Here is a 3,000-nt window from a genome sequence, read left to right as displayed (position 1 = left end):
GAATCCCCCTCCTCCGCAGTGTCTTGGGAGGAAGGGGATCCCCCATCAGAGATCTCCCCGCGGCAGCCGAAGGGAGCCACAGCAAGGAGGCTGAAGAGCCGCAGGTTGCAGACTCCTACCCTAGGGAGAACTTTCTCCTTCAAGTTTTGGATAGCGTGTGGAAGGGTAGACACTCGAGTATACTCAATATTAGGTTTTTATTGCATTTTGTGTCCTCACTGGGATGAATCTCCCCTCTATTTGTACTGGTATCCATTGTCACTAAGAAAGAGTGAACAAGAAATCCAGTTTTATAGCTGCGTCCAGAACAAGGGATAACAAGGGATGAGAGGTAATCTTTTATTAGGGACAGCTATTTCACCAAAATTTTAGAGAGAAATCCCTCTCATGTTGGGAGAACACTTATTTCTGTTGTGTCTCTAGGACAGGAACTGAAAGGGATTTCCCTCAATGATACAAAGACAGCAAAAAATATACTGAGCAGTGTACCTTCCATACACTAACCAAAACTAAAAAAGAAATGTTGCTATACACACCAAAATATACTCCTGATACTTATGCTGAGAGACAATGCAGGCTGTCATTGCCAACTACTCTTTTAGAAAATACTAAATGTCTGGATGTGATGGTGATTCAATGTCTAACTCAGGACAGGTATACAGATTGGAGTTCTAACTTCATTGATGCATGCTTGTTCTGGGTCAGTGAGTTGGAATTCTTGTAGCTATTATTTCACTGCAGTATGTTATTTGTTGTTACTCTGTCTGCAATAGGAAACTTAAGCAAGCTGGCAGCAAGACATAAACCACACAATAACCCATAAATATCAATATAAATATAGAGACACTTACCGACACTGCACACAGGTATAGAAGACTGTCTGACCTTCATCTGCTGAACGCATCTGTCTTGTGTAATAAACCATTTTTTCATGCCCACAACGTGAGCAGCGCCTGTCAATCTGAAGAAAGACAGTTGTTATAAAGCTGAATTTGTGCAAAACAGAACAGTTCAAGACATAAGCATGCAGAGAGAAATAAAGAATACTCTGCCGGTCTGGCCTGAATCTGTGTTGTGTCCCAGAAATAGAACTGTTCAAAAATACAACTGATACACATAGGTTAATATCAGTCACATTTTTTCTTATTTACAACGTTCTTTATTCAGCTCCCTTTATAATACAAAACTTAGATCTCCAACCCTAGAAACTAAAGTTTTGTAGCTCAGCACCAAATTTTAAACTAAAAAGATGTCAAAATCTAAGCAAATAGGGTACAGATAAAAGTTTATTGGGCAGAATAGATCGGTTCTAACATAATGTAACAATATGGAGTAATAAAAGACTTTTTTCAAAGCATTATATTTTTAGCCTTTCACTCTTACCTCCAAGCATATTGGAAGCTCTTTTTTTCGCCTTCATGTTACCTTATTGACATCAAACATGTTTGAACTACATAGCATAGCAACTCAAACTAAGTGTACATTCTCTAACAGTGGCAGATGTGTATGTCTCATTCTGTACAACATTGTACTACAGAATTACAAAACACAGCCAGACTGGCGACTTGATTACTAGATCACCTTCCTGCCCACAGTCTGTGATTGGATAACAAAGAAGCAGAAACCAGACAGGTGAGGCTCTTTCTCTACTCCTCTGGCTAGCATGTTCCTTGGGACAACATGTGACTGCAGGGTAGAGCCCCTCACTTTTCACGTCTGAGTGCTGCTGTACAGGAGATTACAATAAGAATTTATACCAGCTGCATTTAAAATAATTTTAAAGTGTTAAACCCTTCATTAAAAAATGAATGCGCCAATATACCTTACATTTAGTGTTTAATGTCCCCTATGTGTCCCCTGTTTTTGCAGCATTAGGAGGCTTTGATAATTTTGTGAATATAATTTAACGTTGCTTTGCAGGGTCTCCTTAAAGAGGCAGCATAGCCCCCCTAATGTACACACTCACCTAATCACATTAATCTGTTCCCAAAAAGCCAGGACTTTCCCTTTTGATCCTCTTTCATGCAGTTTGCTAAAAAACTAACACCTTCCTGCCCCCTCTCTACAGGTGTGCCAAGAATTGTACCGGCCAACATGTCCCATACGAGCAAAACAAGGGCTCCTCTATCATTTTAGTGTTTCAAAAACACAGAGATGACAATTAAATTACATCCATTTTGACCAATAGGAACTTTTCTGACAAAAATACACCTAGAGGTGTTGTGTTTGATAAGGTGAACGAAAGGAACATTATTTCTTTTCATCTACAATTAATTTTAATGGGACTGCAAGGACATATAGGACAGTGTATAATAAACCTATGTGAAGATTTATGCTACTACTAAATGAATCTACTGTAAATTATTCTTACTGATTCATTAATATTTGCTTTAAATCAGGGGTGTCAGACTCAAATACAAAGCGGGCCAAAACTAAAAACTTAGACAAAGTCACAGACCAACCTTGAAATGTATTTAAAACAATAAAATCTGCCTGCACTAAATATGAAGCCCCTGTAACTCCAAAAGCCTCCTGGCACCTCCCACCTGTAACTGAGGAGAAGTGCTGAAAATGGCGGATGCATTCAATGCGCGGCTAAATGTTATGAGTGGCCCACGGCTGTAACTCCCTCTTCACTGAAATAGCATGGCTACGACAATTCCTGGTATTAATTGTGTCTACAAAACAGTACAATGCGGGGCCACGCATAGGCAGAGAGGCTGCTGGTTTATAGACACAAGTGATGCCGGAATTGTAGTAGAGGTGCTATTTCAATGCAGGGGTAGGCCAGCCCCTGCATTGAAATTCATATTTAGGATTCCTTTAGGGGCCAAAAAAAAAGGATGTTGCGGGCCAGAGTTTGACACCCCCAGAGTTTAAATGAATCGATCCCACATCCAGGGGATGTGCACAAAAAATGAATGAAATGCTCCTCCCAAATATCCCTTCATCCTTTGGACTCTGGTAAGCACATTTTGTATATGTGCTGAATATTAACCT

General features: G+C 39.8%; 1 protein-coding gene across 1 annotated transcript in view; it reads right to left on the bottom strand.

The window, feature by feature from the left end:
• Positions 1 to 3,000, bottom strand: part of POLR1H (RNA polymerase I subunit H) — a gene marked incomplete in the record, with an annotated part of 8,639 nt that overhangs the window by 2,176 nt on the left and 3,463 nt on the right. The window contains 1 exon segment of the mRNA XM_072401925.1: positions 852 to 961. Coding sequence (XP_072258026.1) covers positions 852 to 961 — 110 coding nt within the window.

This window comes from Pyxicephalus adspersus, chromosome 2 (genome assembly GCF_032062135.1).
Source record: "Pyxicephalus adspersus chromosome 2, UCB_Pads_2.0, whole genome shotgun sequence".
In the NCBI taxonomy this organism is placed as follows: domain Eukaryota; kingdom Metazoa; phylum Chordata; class Amphibia; order Anura; family Pyxicephalidae; genus Pyxicephalus; species Pyxicephalus adspersus.
The sequence above is the reverse complement of the archived record's forward strand: the minus strand, read 5'-3'. Positions and strand labels throughout refer to the sequence as shown.